The sequence below is a fragment of the Rhinoderma darwinii genome, chromosome 6 (genome assembly GCF_050947455.1).
Source record: "Rhinoderma darwinii isolate aRhiDar2 chromosome 6, aRhiDar2.hap1, whole genome shotgun sequence".
Taxonomy (NCBI): domain Eukaryota; kingdom Metazoa; phylum Chordata; class Amphibia; order Anura; family Rhinodermatidae; genus Rhinoderma; species Rhinoderma darwinii.
The window spans coordinates 124,623,424-124,637,427 of NC_134692.1; the positions used below are offsets into that span (position 1 = coordinate 124,623,424).

At 45.1% G+C, this 14,004-nt stretch overlaps 2 protein-coding genes across 5 annotated transcripts in view; one reads left to right on the forward strand and one right to left on the reverse strand.

Annotated features, from left to right (window-relative positions):
- The window catches only part of TMEM130 (transmembrane protein 130), a 39,921-nt gene extending 34,454 nt beyond the window's left edge, over positions 1-5,467 (reverse strand). Inside the window, exon 1 of the mRNA XM_075830267.1 lies at positions 5,399-5,467. Coding sequence (XP_075686382.1) covers positions 5,399-5,426 — 28 coding nt within the window. The 5' untranslated portion in view covers positions 5,427-5,467. The remainder of the gene's footprint in view (positions 1-5,398) is intronic.
- A 117-nt stretch (positions 5,468-5,584) lies between these two features.
- TRRAP (transformation/transcription domain associated protein) overlaps positions 5,585-14,004 on the forward strand; it is a 127,473-nt gene continuing 119,053 nt past the window's right edge. For all 4 annotated transcript variants that reach the window (XM_075830269.1, XM_075830271.1, XM_075830270.1 and 1 more), the window contains exons 1-2: positions 5,585-5,841; positions 13,794-13,958. In XM_075830269.1, the coding sequence (XP_075686384.1) occupies positions 13,859-13,958 (100 nt within the window). In that variant the 5' untranslated portion in view covers positions 5,585-5,841; positions 13,794-13,858. The remainder of the gene's footprint in view (positions 5,842-13,793; positions 13,959-14,004) is intronic.

The window sequence follows — 14,004 nt, forward strand, 5'->3', positions numbered from 1 at the left end:
CCACGGACTGTCAGCCACGAGCCGCCCGCATTTCGCGGGCTGTGCACATGGCCGCGCCCATTATATTCAATGGGCCCCATGGGAATGAATGGGGCCGCAATTCTCCCGTGGATTTTCGTGGGGAATTGCGGCCGCAAAACACGCTCGTGTGCATGGGGCCTTACACTTTCCAGATTTGGTGAGCGACAAGAAAAGAAAAAAATTTGACCACAAAGTAGTCGAACATTTTGATTTGTAACTTTTGTTTGCCCAGTGTAGGTGTAACTTCAATGCACAATCTGTAACGGGGCCCCCACCTACCATGTGCAATAATATTGGAGTCCTCCTATGAGGCAGAGGCCTCAGGAACAACTGCGCCCCCCTATAGCTATGCCCCTCGCCCCTTACTCAGAAAGAAGTTTTAGGAATATAGAATTGATCATGTAATATATATAAATACATGTGCGATGGGCACGAATCTGGACAGGAGTTTGTGTATTGTCACCATGTTTGCCTCTGTTTCTTTTCTCACTTTGATTGCTAATAAAACGAACCCTTGTATATAAGAGATCATTCAGAAGAGCGTAAAACTCGTCCGTGTGCTGTGTGTGGAAATCACGCGCAGCACACGGACCCATTGATTTCAATGGGGCTGTTCACACATGCGTGAAACTCACTGCATGTCCTATATTGGTGCGTTTTCACGGACCCATGTGCCCATTGAAGTTAATGGGTGCGTGAAAACCATGGACAGCACACGAATGCACATCAGTGTGCTGTGCGTGATTTGCGCATCAATTCCATTAAAAAAGATAAAAGTGCTTTGCGAGTGCGTGAAAAACACAAAGCACACTGATGCATAACGCAACGGACAGATTTACGCATGTTTTTTTTACACACGTAAATCTGTCACGCTCGTGTGAATGTAGCCTTAGGCCTCATGCCCACTTCAGTGTTTTCTTTCAGGGTGCTAGCCGTTTTTCCGATCCAAAGTAGAGCATGTCCTACTTTGGTCCGAGACTCCGTGACCGTGGGGCCCATGCAAGTCAATGGGGCCGTCAAAAAAACTGAAGGCACACGGAAAGCATCCGCGTGCCGTCCATGTGTGACGGAGCCGTTGCCTAGCAACGGCCGGGCGGGCAGAAATACATTACAAAAATATTACACTAATCGGCAGCCACTTGTCTCTATCAATCACTGATAGGGAGAAGACGCTGCTGATTAAAAATAAAATAAAAAGCAGTTCATACGTACCCGGTCATTGTCTTGGTGACGAGTCCCTCTTCTTCCTCCAGTCCGACCTTCTTTTCTGACGCAGCAGCCTGTGATTGGCTGCAGAGGCTGCTGCAGCCTGTGATTGGCTGCAGAGGCGGTCACGTGGGATGAAGCGTCATCCCTGGAGGCCGGCCTTCTGACGTCATCCTGACGTGCGTGACCGCCACTACAGCCTGTGATTGGCTGCAGCGGTGACATGGATGAAACATCATCTCTGGAGAACGGACAGGAGGATAGTAAGTATGAACGTATTTTTTTTATTTCATTAAAATTGTATTTTCCGCGCGCCGAGCATGGTACTGTCCAGGGTGCTGAAAGAGTTACCGCCGATCAGTGCAGCCCATTAACTCTTTCAGCACCCTGGACAGTACCATGCTCGGAAACATGGAGTGCACACGGCCGCTAAACCGGGCACACGGATCCGTCAAAAACGGTCGTGTAAATGGTGTCGGAAGTGTGCACGAGGCCTTAGTGCTCATTCAGCCGAGCGTGTATCACATCTGTGTGAAGGTCGTTAAAACAACGGCCGTCACACGGACTCATGTATTTCAATGTGGCCGATCACACGACCGTTGTTTCAACGGAGCGTGTGAAGGGTCCGTAAAAAAATAGGACATGTCCTATTTTACTGCATGTCCCTGCATCCCTCCATAGACTCTAGTCTATGTGGGATCCGTGACAACACGCCCCGCACGGGTGCACCTCAGACATGAAAAACGTCAGTTTTTCACGTCTGAGGTTGCCAACGCTCGTCTGAATGTAGCCTTAGGATAGGGACAATGGCCACGATCAGCACTATTGCCTGTGGGATCATGACAGAGAAGGTAGGGAAGAGCCAGATCAGTGACTTAGTGACTGCGGGATCAGTAGTCTGTCTGGGTGCTGGCATTAAATTTCGGGTGTTTATGGGTGAGGTCTATATATTAATATACAACAAAAACCGTGCTACTCATTGTTACCAAATAAATACTGTAGATTGGGTCATTTTAGTCACAGGCATTTGTAAAGGCCCTATTACACGGGCAATGATCGGCCGATGAACGAGCAAACACTGATTCATCAGCTGATCTGCTCTTTTATGCAGCATTAAATATCACTGTAGGCAGCACATCACCCAGGTAAACAGAGAGACGTGCTGCCGACATGATTGAGGACGAGCGATCGTAGTAACTATCGCTCATCCCTATACATAACCAATCATTGCTCCATGTGAAAGAAGCAAACGAGCGCCAATCATCGAGCTGTCTAATAGGTCCTTAAAGAGGCTCTGTCACCACATTATAAGTGTCCTGTCTCCTACATAAGGACATGGGCGCTATAATGTAGGTGACAGTAATGCTTTTTATTTAAAAAAAAGATCTGTTTTCACCACTTTATTAGCGGTTTTAGATTTATGCTAATGAGTTGCTTAATGCCCAAGTGGGCGTATTTTTACTTTAGACCAAGTGAGCGTTGTACAGAGGAGTGTATGACGCTGACCAATCAGCATCATGCACTCCTCTCCATTCATTTACTCAGCGCATAGGGATCCTGCTAGATCATGATGTGCTGTCTTATACTGACACATTAACAATACTGAAGTGTTTAGACAGTGAATAGACATTCCACGGGATGTCTGTTCACAATCTCTGCACTTCGTTACTCTGTCTGTGGTAGTTACAGCAGAGGAAGCGTAATCTCGTTGTAACCTGTCATTTACAGCGAGATCTCGGGAGATTACGCTTCCTCTGATGTAACTACCACAGACAGAGTAACGAAGTGCAGGGATTGTGAATAGACATCCCGTGGAATGTCTATTCACTGTCTAAACACTTCAGTATTGTTAATGTGTTAGTATAAGACAGCACATAAGGATCTAGCAGGATCCCTATGCGCTGAGTAAATGAATGGAGAGAAGTGCATGAGGCTGATTGGTCACTGATTGGTCAGCGTCATACACTCCTCTGTACAACGTCCACTTGGTCTAAAGTAAAAATACACCCACTTGGGCATTAAGCAACTCATTAGCATAAATCTAAAATCACTAATAAAGTGGTAAAAATAGATAGCTTTTTTTTTTAAATAAAAAGCATTACTGTCACCTACATTACAGCGCCGATCTTCTTATATAGGAGATAGGGCACTTATAATGTGCTGACAGAGCCTCTTTAAGATGTTAACATGTTTATTAGGTGAATTCCCCAGAGACCCCCCTGATTTTGGAAAGTAGCGAGCGCCTAAGCAAGACATAATCTATACGTGACCCAGATGAGTGGGGGTGGGAGAGATTAGTATATTCCCGATCGCCAGGGTGAGTGTCTCTCCACCCATCAATCTAGCGACCGTTAGAAGGTCTGCCAGTTGGGATTTTGGGTCATTGGCTGTTAGGGTCTCGTCAGACCGTACCGATCGGTCTTCACTTTGCGAGACTACCCCGTTAATTCTCCTCCCACAAGTATATCAGGAAACGATCATGTAACAATTTATCACGAAGTTTGTCATAAAAGGGTTTTTACTAAATGTTCGGGGCATATACATTATATAAGCTGAGCGTCCCCTGCGGGTTATTTAACATAAGATGTATCACTCGTCCTTCATCGTCCGTCTTTATATCCGTAACCGTGTGGGGGAGGGCTCTACGAATCAATATAAAGACCCCAGCTTTCCTCTCCACTGCAGGAGAGCCATGCACCTCCCCCGCCCATAGTTTAAAGAGGCTCTGTCACCAGATTTTGCAACCCCTATCTCCTATTGCAGCAGATCGGCGCTGCAATGTAGATTACAGTAACGTTTTTTTGTTTTTTTAAACGAGCATTTTTGGCCAAGTTATGACCATTTTATATTTATGTAAATGAGGCTTTCTAAAGTACAACTGGGCGTGTTTAAAGTAAAAGTACAACTGGGCGTGTATTATGTGCGTACATCGGGGCGTGTTTACTACTTTTACTAGCTGGGCGTTCTGATGAGAAGTATCATCCACTTCTCTTCAGAACGCCCAGCTTCTGGCAGTGCAGACACAGCGTGTTCTCGAGAGATCACGCTGTGACGTCACTTCCTGCCCCAGGTCCTGCATCGTGTCGGACGAGCGAGGACACATCGGCACCAGAGGCTACATTTGATTCTGCAGCAGCATCGGCGTTTGCAGGTAAGTCGATGTAGCTTACCTGCAAACGCCGATGCTGCTGCAGAATCAACTGTAGCCTCTGGTGCCGATGTGTCCTCGCTCGTCCGACACGATGCAGGACCTGGGGCAGGAAGTGACGTCACAGCGTGATCTCTCGAGAACACGCTGTGTGTCTGCACTGCCAGAAGCTGGGCGTTCTGAAGAGAAGTGGATGATACTTTAAACACGCCCAGTTGTACTTTTGCAAGCCTCATTTACATAAATATAAAAATGGTCATAACTTGGCCAAAAATGCTCGTTTTTAAGAAAAAAAAACGTTACTGTAATCTACATTGCAGCGCCGATCTGCTGCAATAGGAGATAGGGATTGCAAAATCTGGTGACAGAGCCTCTTTAAGCATACGGGGGAAATCGTCTTTAGTATGATGGGTCTCCTGCAATAAAGCAATATCTACCTGATGTCTCATCAAATGGCGTATTTTTTTTACGAAATATTTTTTTTTCTTAGCAAAAGTGGTAAAACATTAAAAAAAAAACGATAGAAATTTGGTATCGCTGTAATCGTATTGAGCCGCAGAATAAAATTAAGTTGATGTTTTTACCGCACGGTGAAAGCCGTAAAAACGAAACCCAAAAAACAATGGAGGAATCGCCGTTTTTTTTTTCATTTCCACCCCACAAATATTTTTTTTTCAGTTTCCCAGTACATTATATGGTCCTTTAAATGGTGCAAAAAAAACCCTACAACTTCTCCCGCAAAAAAAATAAACCTTTACACCGCTCCATTGCCATAAAAATAAAAAAGTTCTGCCACTTGGAAGGCAGGCAGTGAAAAAAACGAAAACCCAAAAAATGGCCTGTACTTTATGGGGTTAATACCGGCCAAGCTAATGGCTCACCGGCCTGGTGGCAACCGTAGCCACGCCCTTTTTCATAACACATTTTAAAACTGTCACGTGAGGTGTAATAAAATATATAATAATACATAATAACGTTTTTGGGGGGCGGAATTTGGTGCATTTTGTCCTTCTCTGCCTATACCTTGGTAGTCTACTCTGCAACCAAGCATTATCAGCGATCCCTAACTGTGAGCGAGAGCGAATAGGATTAAAGATCGTATATCGCACGCTGCCGTCGACAGCTGATGACGTAGGAAGACACTCCAAATGTATGGTCTTATGTAAAAATATCACTCCGCTCCGCAATATAGTTCCTTTCATTACAGATCGCTATAATATAACTGCTCCTTGTATGAATAACGGAGATTATTATGATATTCCTAAAAATCGGAGTCATTCTTTTATCAAAAACGATTAAATTGGAAGGCTTTATTTGGGATGTATAGAAGACCCCATCACTCGCGCAAAGGCTGCTGGGATGGGATTCTGGTCGTGTGCTGAGCGGGAGACGGCGGAAGCAGCGAGAGTCCGTGACTGGTGTAGGGGAGAGAATGCCGGGCCGATAGAGACGAGGAGATCGCCAGGGTAAGATCTTATGGCGGACCAAACCGGTGTGTACGGGGGTCAAGGGCCGGTGATTATGTGGTTCTCATCGTCGTATTATGTGATCGGCGGGTGTGAGGCCAGAGGTTTTACCTGTATGATTACTGGGAGAGCTGCATGCACAATACTCCCCCTGCCTCACATCTGCTATGGCTGTATAGAGCAGTATTGTGTGTTACTGTAAGAGGTAAGACCTGGATAATGCTGATCTGAATGCTCTATGCATCATGGCTATCATAGATCTCACTATAACACTGGATTGTTTACACTTGGGTGGCATTGATGGCGTGTGTATTGACAGTGAAGGAATGGCTCACAATAAAAAAGTGTCGCTTGTAATATGCGCCATGTGTATACGTAGAATATTTCGTTTTCAGACGTCATCTGACAGCTCTGGTATTTTGTGTGATGCATTCATTCAGGTGATCTGATATATGTTTTTAGAGGTGACATTATGGTGTAAAATGGCACGTTAAATTATCATAGTTCCTTATGGGTCCAGTCACACGCAGCAGATTTTGTTGCAAAAATTTTCTGCGACTGAAAATCCGATCCATTCATTTGAAATCCATGCACCTGCTGCAGAAACAACCCCGAGCAGATGAATGGAACTGATTTTCAATCGCAGAAAATGTCTGCAATAAGATCCGCTGCGTGTGACTGCAACCTAAGGCTGGGTTCACACAGTGCAGATTTGCTGCGGTTTGTTAGTCAAAACCAGAATTGGATCCAGGTGAGCAGACCTAAAAGGCCTTCCTTTATAGATTTCTTCTGTTTATGTTCCGTTCCTTGCTTTGGCTTAAAAAACGCATGCAATATCTGCACTGTGGGAACCCAGCCTAAAAGACTGCAGATTTTCACGGATTTTATTGCGTAAAATCTGCTGCGTATTAGTGGCAGCAAAGTCGATCAGATTTGAACAAATCTGATCCACACGCTGCAGAAATATCAGCCGAGAAACTGTTCATAAATTTACCTCCGGTTTGTTTTTTTTAATCCGCAGCATAAATTGACAGCGCTGCTCTTTTGTTGGGGTTTTCCCCCATTCAATTCAATGGGAAGTTAAAACCCGCAACACAAAGCAAATGTTGCGATTTTTGAGGCGGAAAAGCTGCGATTTCACCGCATAAACCCCCCCCCCCCGCAAATTAGAAAAAACAAAACACTTTTTTTTTTGTTTAGAATTAATAAAAAAAAATTAATACTCACTCCCCGGGCGTTGTCATAGCAACATGTCCCTCTTTTCTCTGTCCAGCCTGGCCTCCTGGCATGACGTTTCATCCCATGGGATTGCTGCAGCCAATCACAGTTGCAGCATCATCCCAGGAGGAAGTCTTTTTTTTTAATTTCTTTTTCAGCACAATTTGGTGCAGTTTTTCGGCCGGAATTCCCCTTCGTTTTTTAGGATGGATACGCTGCGTACTTTTATGCAGCGTATCCACCCTGTATGAACGTACCCTAAGGCTTTGTACACACAGTGCAGATTTTCTGCAGATTTTGCATGTATTTTTTAGCCGGAACGAAGAAATATATAAGGGATTATAGGTCTGCTCTTCTGGATCCAATTTTAGTTTTGATCCAAAAATACATTCAAAATCTGCAGAAAGTCTGCACTATGTGAACAAGACCTAAGTGTGCCATGTTTCTGTGTGGGTATGTGCAGTGTACACACTGCTTGCAGCCAGGACCTGGTTATAGGTGATGCTTTACTATGTATAAAAGCTGTAGCCTTCAAGCTGTTGTGAAACTACAACTCCCAGCATGCACTCACAGCATGTCACATAGCGCAGAGGAAACCTGTGCCGAGGACATGTAATACCTTCTCTGTGTACTTGGTATGGGGAGGTGCTGGTGGCATCAGGATGAGCAACAGGCCTTTTATTAGTCATGTGGGTGCCAGAGTTTCCCTTTATAGGGTTATTTCCATCTTACATTTACTGTAGCTCCCATAGAACAGAATGTAGAGAGCGTTCACCTGTCCATTAATTCTCCTTGTGGTTGCAGCAGCCGGCGACCACTTCACCAGGCTGTATGGAGTTCTGCGCACCCCCGTTTTCTACATAGGTGCCAGATAGAACCCACATCTATCAGACATTCGTGATATATCCCGTGGTTATAGAAATAACTCTTTAAATAAATGGTCTAAGGCCTCATGCACACGACCGTGTTTTTGCGTCCGCAATTCCCCCGAAAATCCACGGGAGAATTGCGGCCCCATTCTTTTCTATGGGGCCGTGCACACGACCGTAGTTTTTGCGGTCCGTGCACGGCCCGGGAGCCCGGACCGCAGAAAGTACGGCCATGTCTTATTACGGTCCGGAGTTGCGGTCCGGGCTCATTGAAAACAATGGCCGCGGCCATGTGCATGTGCAGGCGGCTTGCGGCTGACAGTCCGCTGACAGTCCGCAGCCGGCCGACCCGAAAATCACGGCCGTGCACACGGCTACGGTCGGGCTACGGTCGTGTGCATGAGGCCTAAGGCTGCATTCACACGAACATGGCCAAACTCAAACGGGAGAAAGCGTTGTCTTTCACATCAGCGGTGCACTTGTACGGGATGGGTTATAACGCATCCCCCATAGGGAATGAGTAACACGCAGTAAAATGGGACATGTTCTATTTTTTCACGCACCCCTCACATTCTCCATTGAAACCGCGGTCGTGTGAACGGCCCCATTGAAATACATGAGTCCATGTGACGGCTGTTGTTTTAACGGCCGTCACGCGGACATGATACATGCTCGGCTGAATGAGCCCTTATGAAGACAATTCCTGTCTATATGCCTTATTATTTATCTGAATGGCCACCATGTAATACATTTTACCTGCGGCGGCCACTGCAGGGAAAGATCTGGCTGGCTGCGGCTAGCTGGACCTGCTGCCCGCCTCGGGGGCTCCAATCTTCTCTGCGACGAGACAACCCCTTTTTCGTGTATTTGGAGGTGTGCGCTGCAGACGTGTGACTGTATGAACACTACATGGGAATGTTGTATGGATTGTGCCTGGATTTTATCCTGTCAGTAGGAAGTGTTTTGGCCGATTTTTGGCACAAAGTACACAGACTGTTCATGCCGACGTGTGAATTAATCTTAAGAGACTGTAAGGCCTAGTTCACATCTGCGTTTGTCCATTTCGTTTTTCTGCTCAGAGGAGCGGAACAAGGGAATAACTGGAAACCCTGGTGGTTGCCCCTTGGACACTATAGCGGTTAATGGAATCCATTGACTTTAATGGGTTCCGTTGGGTTTCCATTGGGGTGTTGGTGGTTTTACCGGAAACAATAGTGCTGCATTGTTTCTGGTATTCTCGGCCATATATGCGACAGAGGCCCCTAACGGAGTCTCCAACGCAGATGTGAACGAGGTCTAACACAGCTGTATTTCAGGGTCCGTATTATATCAGCACCGCCATATAACCTTGTAGGGTGTACTGTAAGTTCGCTTCAATAGAACCATAAGGGGACTGTCTATAACAGACAGTTAAAAGGGTCGTGCAGCGACCGATCTGACATCGAATGTCGAGCGACGCTGCACCTCAGTGCGTGATACAACCGTCCGATGCCTGGCAGGTGTCGTGCATGATACCTGCTGTGCTTTGGGTGGTGGTCTCGGCAACTCTTATGCCCGCTGTGGAGCAGGAGGTCTCCATGACCGATGTCAGATCTGGTGCATAGAGGGTCGCGCTGCGCAACCCCTTTATGTGAGTATGATACTTGCTGTGGGAGTGGGTGATATGATTTCGTTCATGGCCAGACAAATCCCAGGAGCCAGGTACATTCCTAACTTATTGCATTGTTTTCTATGGTCCAACTGTCCTCCAGGTAATGATTTATCCAGGTTTCCACATCGCTGTCGTGTTGTGATTTGATAGTGAGAAGTCAAGATGCCACTTCCTTTTATGTTCCGGACGGCTTAGGTGTATTTCCAGGTTGCATACTGGGTAATGAATCCGTTTCGCTGGCAGTTGTATTGCTGGAGTGTTAGATAATGGTGATAATAGACTTATTATGGACATTCTGAGCCTCATACGGGGTCTTTGGCTACATTGAGATGAGCGTCGGCAACCTCGGACGTGAAAAACGGGCGTTTGTAACCTCCGAGGTGCACCCGTGCGAGACGCGTTGTCACAGATCCCTCATAGACTAGAGTCTGTGGTGGGGTGCGTGACCCGCAGTAAAATAGGACATGTCCTATTTTTACACGGACCCTTCACACGCTCTGTTGAAACAACGTTGTGTGAACGGCCCCATTGAAATACATGAGTCCGTGTGACGGCCGTTTCTACACGCTCGTCTGAATGAGCCCTTAGAAACATGTCGGAGACCGCTGGGCTACAGCAATGGATGTCACCAGCTAAATAAGCCAATCAGAGGCTGAGCTGGTTCCTGTAGTCCAGTGGTCTCGGAACCCGCGCAGGCTTTTAGCAGCGCTGCTATGAGGAGATGCTTCCTCCGACATACTGGCCTACTGTCCCATTCACCCTTGGGGTTGTTTTTTGGTGCCTGAGGCTGGGTTCACACGAGCATGTTACGTCCGTAAAGGACGGAACGTAATTCGGCCGCAAGTCCCGGGCCGAACACAGTGCAGGGAGCCGGGCTCCTAGCATCATAGTTATGTACGACGCTAGGAGTCCCTGCCTCTCCGTGGAACTACTGTCCCGTACTGAAAACATGATTACATTATGGGACAGTTGTCCTGCAGCGAGGCAGGGACTCCTAGCGTCGTACATAACTATGATGCTAGGAGCCCGGCTCCCTGCACGGTGTTCGGTCCGGGACTTGCGTCCGAAATACGTTCCGTCCTTTACGGACGTAACATGCTTGTGTGAATCCAGCCTAACGCTAAATGTAGAGCCTGTACTTTGTGGTTTTATGCATCTTTTAATATCACTTTTATTAAAGTTTGTTTAACTTTTTAAGATGCAGCTTCTATGTATCCTCTATACATAGAAGCTGTATCGTCCTTTTTGAGCCGTGTTCGTCAGGTCAGCTGAACTGACGGCTCAACTGAAAGCAGGTCCTGCGTGTCTCTGGCACACAGGATCTAGGTAACAACGATCACATCCAAGTTACTGTATAAACACACAGGACCAGCTCTCAGTTCAGCTAAACTGATGGAAGCTGCTCAGACATGATGATACGGCTTCTATGTGTACAGGATTCAAATGTGTACATAGCTTTTAACTCCTTTTACCATATTAGTTTTGTTTCCCTGCATAAATGTCAAGTTTTTAACACCACGCACGTATCCCTACGTGTTATTAATTAGAATTACTGTAAGTTACCTACTCCTCCTTGGCTAAAATACTCCTCGTATATGCAAAGAGGAGTATTTTTACGCCGCTGGAAAAAATGTAATGCACACATGTACTGTATATACTGTAAATACCTACATATACAAATAAGGTGCCTAGATACTCACAGGTGCCATATATACCTATATATTATACTCACAGGTGCAGTATATACTGTATATACCCAGTATCATACACACAGGTGCAGTATATACTGTATATCATACACAGATACAGTATTTACCCATATATCATACACACAGGTGTGCAGTATATACATATATAACACATGTAGTGTCATGGAGCAGACAGTAAAAGACATGATCAGGTCTCGCACCAAATGCTGATGGCACTTCCTCCTCCTGACTCTCTTCTGCCCCCTTGGCAATCTGGACATAGCAGGAAGTGGTCCTATCCCGGCTGTTTTCCTCGGGTCCCTGACACAGGAATCACACTGGGACACTCTCAGCCTGTGTACTGGAGGCTGCTGCTGCTGCGCACAGGAAATGATGCTGGAGCACAGAAAAGGTCACTCCCGCAGCCTGCTAAAAACAGCCAATCAGCTGTTTAGTTACTTGTAGCCTATGGAAAACAGGTTGAGAGTAAAGCGCATTTTCATTGGCCACTTCAGCTCAGCATGCGTAGAAATACGCATGAGGCTGGTTTTTAAATCGTGAAAATGCCATGACGCCTGCTGTCATAGTAACCACAGGGGCATTACTGCTGACTGACTTGCTTTATATTAGGTTGGTGTATAAAAACCAGTGCAGACCAGATCCTGGATCGGTTATCTATGTCAGCCAATCACATGTCGGTGCTCGTTTTTCCTTCAACAGTTTAGGAAATTAAATCAGTGATCTGCTTGGTTGCTATGGACAACTCACCTTGCATACACAAGGCCCAACGCACAGTTGTACGTAGTCATTTGTAGATGGCGGGGGTATATTCACACCACGCTAGTTCCATATATTAGATGTTACTGTTCTTGACAGATCTTTCTGCCACTGACTTCCATTATAAAATCGGGGCCTGTTCACATCTGCGTTCCGTGTTTCCGCTGCTCTGCTCCCTCAGAGTAGCAGAACAACGAAAATATAGGAATCGGTAATGACTTTAATGGGTTTCGCCGGGTGACCGTCAAGGCGACGGAGCTGTCTAGTGGAACCTCCAACGCAGATATGAACAGGCCCTAATATTTATGCGCATGCGACATTAAGAATTACTTTTTGGGTTTTTTTTGCAGCGTTTTTTTTTTTTTTAAGAATGCCATCTTTTTTTCTAGTGGTTTTTTTTGGGGCACTCTTTTAAATCAAATAGTGTGTTTAGAGACTATATACACCTTTAAGAAAAATATTATAAATATATATATATTATTTTTTTTTTATATAAAAATTTCAGTGTGTTTTGGTGCAACTTTCTAATTACTTTTAATTACAAATTATTACTATTTCAGCTGTTCTCGATCACATCTACGTTTATAACTCCGTTGAAGAATAGATCATGTCCTATTTTCTTCCGTTTTCACGGATCCCACGATAGACTCAAGTCTATGGGCATCCATGAAAATGGGACCGGCACGGGTGAAACTCAGATGTGAAAAATGGCCGAATTTGCACTCGTTCATGTGAATCTAACCTTGTTCTGCGGATTTTGGTGCGTTTTCTTATAAGTTTGTCAGATACAATTCTGAAGCGGAATCAGAAATTGACACGCTGCGGATTTAAAAAAAATGCAGCGCTGGTCAATTTACGTGCGGAACAATTCTGCAACGTGTGGATGAGATTACTTGCAAATCTGCACGTAATGCGCGTCGTGTGCATTTGGCCTAAAGGGGCTGAAAATACACCAAACCAACCCTATGCTGCAAAAAATACCACTGACCTGAAAGAAAACAAACTTCACGAAAAAAAAAACAACTCAGTTTTCAGTGCGTTTGATATTTCCCTATTGTCTTCCAGCTAACATCTGAACGCAGCTTTTTTTTTCCAGGAAAAATGCCACAAAAAAATGTGGGGTTTTTCCTAAAGGGGTATTCTAGGAGTGTACATTGATGAACTTTCCCCACCGCAAGGCTCCAGTGAGTGCCGCGACGCCTTCAATGTTTATTCATAGCGCTGCGTTCATACATGCCTGGTAATTTAGTCTCCGCCTAATTCACTTGTGACTCGTTGCGATCTCTATACGTATTTTATGTGGTTCAGATTACTGTGTATAAACGAAGAGTACGTATTCCGCTGACCGATCCGCTTTAATCAGCCCATTATTTGTAAAAATCTGCTAAAAGAGAATGGTGAGTGGTAACAAAACAAAAAGAAAAAAAATAATCGACGCTGTTTGTACAGCAAATATAGATATAAAAAACATGGCGGAGATATCCTCTGTTTCGTAGGATGACTGAATTTACAAGTTGGCAAAAATCATGTCAACAGCATAAAAATGGAGCATGTGGCGTAATCTATTTGTTGCCCGGTACTATTCATGTAGTAAGCCCGTCTTGCCGTGCAAACTCGTCTCGTAATTGAGATTTCGGAAGAACTTTTTTTTTTTTTTTTTTTTTTTTATATTTATCTATATAAATTGGTGGAAACAAATGTTTTGGATCCTCGTTGACCTCTCATCACTTCTTCGTCTTCCTTTGCTAGGTGGGATGACGCGACTATTTTCATTGTATTACTAAGCAGGACAAAAAGAAGATAAAGTGGAAAAAATGGCGTTTGTACCTCCATCTGGACCCACCGTGGTGGACCAGACTACGTTAATGAAGAAATACCTCCAGTTTGTGGCTGCTCTTACAGATGTCAATACACGTAGGTGTCCTGGAAAAGCAGGCGTATCTTGTGGTTTCATGGCCTT